This window comes from Arachis stenosperma, chromosome 1 (assembly GCF_014773155.1).
Source record: "Arachis stenosperma cultivar V10309 chromosome 1, arast.V10309.gnm1.PFL2, whole genome shotgun sequence".
Classification (NCBI taxonomy): Eukaryota; Viridiplantae; Streptophyta; class Magnoliopsida; order Fabales; family Fabaceae; genus Arachis; species Arachis stenosperma.
The window spans coordinates 76,066,014-76,066,954 of record NC_080377.1 but is presented as its reverse complement, the minus strand read 5'-3'; the positions used below and the strand labels follow the sequence as shown (position 1 = coordinate 76,066,954).

Here is a 941-nt window from a genome sequence, read left to right as displayed (position 1 = left end):
CAATTAGTGGAAAGCTAGGACTTATGGACTAGGATTGATATAACTCACTTGACTTTCCTTTGTTAATTGATTTAAGGATGACTAAGTGGGATTAATCCCTGCAACTACCATACTTGTGGCTAGTGATAATGATGAAGACCCTTGACAACCAAATCTTGCCAAGACCATTTTGTTAATAAAGTTTTCTTACCATTTACTATTCATGTTTCTCATCTAAAACCCCAAAATAACTCACAACCAATAACAAGACACTTTATTGTAAATCCTAGGGAGAACGACCCGAGGTTTAAATACTTCGGTTTATAGATTTTAGGGGTTTGTACTTGTGACAAACAAATTTTTGTATGAAAGGATTATTGTTGGTTTAGAGACTATACTTCGACGAGATTTCATTTGTAAAATTCTAAACCGTCAAAAATCCAATCGTCACCCACGACCACCGCCGCACCTCCGACGACCACCCCCTTCTCTCTTTTCCTTCTCTTTCTTTTTTTCCCATTCTCTCACTCTCACCCACCCCCATACCCCACCGCCGCCACTTCCTCCCACCGCCGCTGCCTCACCTGCCAAGCCCCAACCTTCTTTTCCTTTCCCCCCTCTTCTTTCCTTTCCCTCTCTTTCTCTCTTTCGCGTCTGCCTCCCACCCCCGCAGGCTCCCCACCGCCTCCGACGACCACTGCACCACCGTGCACCGCCCAGCACCGCCACCCTTCCGCCCTCATCACTGCCCCATATCATCCCTCTTTACGCACCGGTTCTGCCATACGGTGATCCATTCCTGTGACTCTTTCGTTCGTTTTTCAATTTCTTTTCCGAATAGGCTAGGTAGAGATGCATGTTTGTAGTGGATTCTAGGTGGTTAGGTAGCTAGGATCTGGATAGTGGATTTAGGCCTGATAATTGCACCGTTCCTGTTATCTGTTACCTATTTTGTAATTTTA

General features: G+C 45.1%; 1 protein-coding gene across 1 annotated transcript; it reads right to left on the bottom strand.

Annotated features, from left to right (window-relative positions):
* Positions 1 to 426: 426 nt before the first annotated feature.
* Positions 427 to 738, bottom strand: LOC130981290 (uncharacterized). The gene has a single exon (XM_057904891.1). The coding sequence runs from the start codon at positions 736 to 738 to the stop codon at positions 427 to 429; it is 312 nt and encodes a 103-aa protein (XP_057760874.1).
* Positions 739 to 941: the final 203 nt, after the last annotated feature.

Excerpts from the sequence above, each read along its gene's own strand:
- LOC130981290 (XM_057904891.1), bottom strand. The coding sequence starts at position 738 with ATGATATGGGGCAGTGATGAGGGCGGAAGGGTGGCGGTGCTGGGCGGT.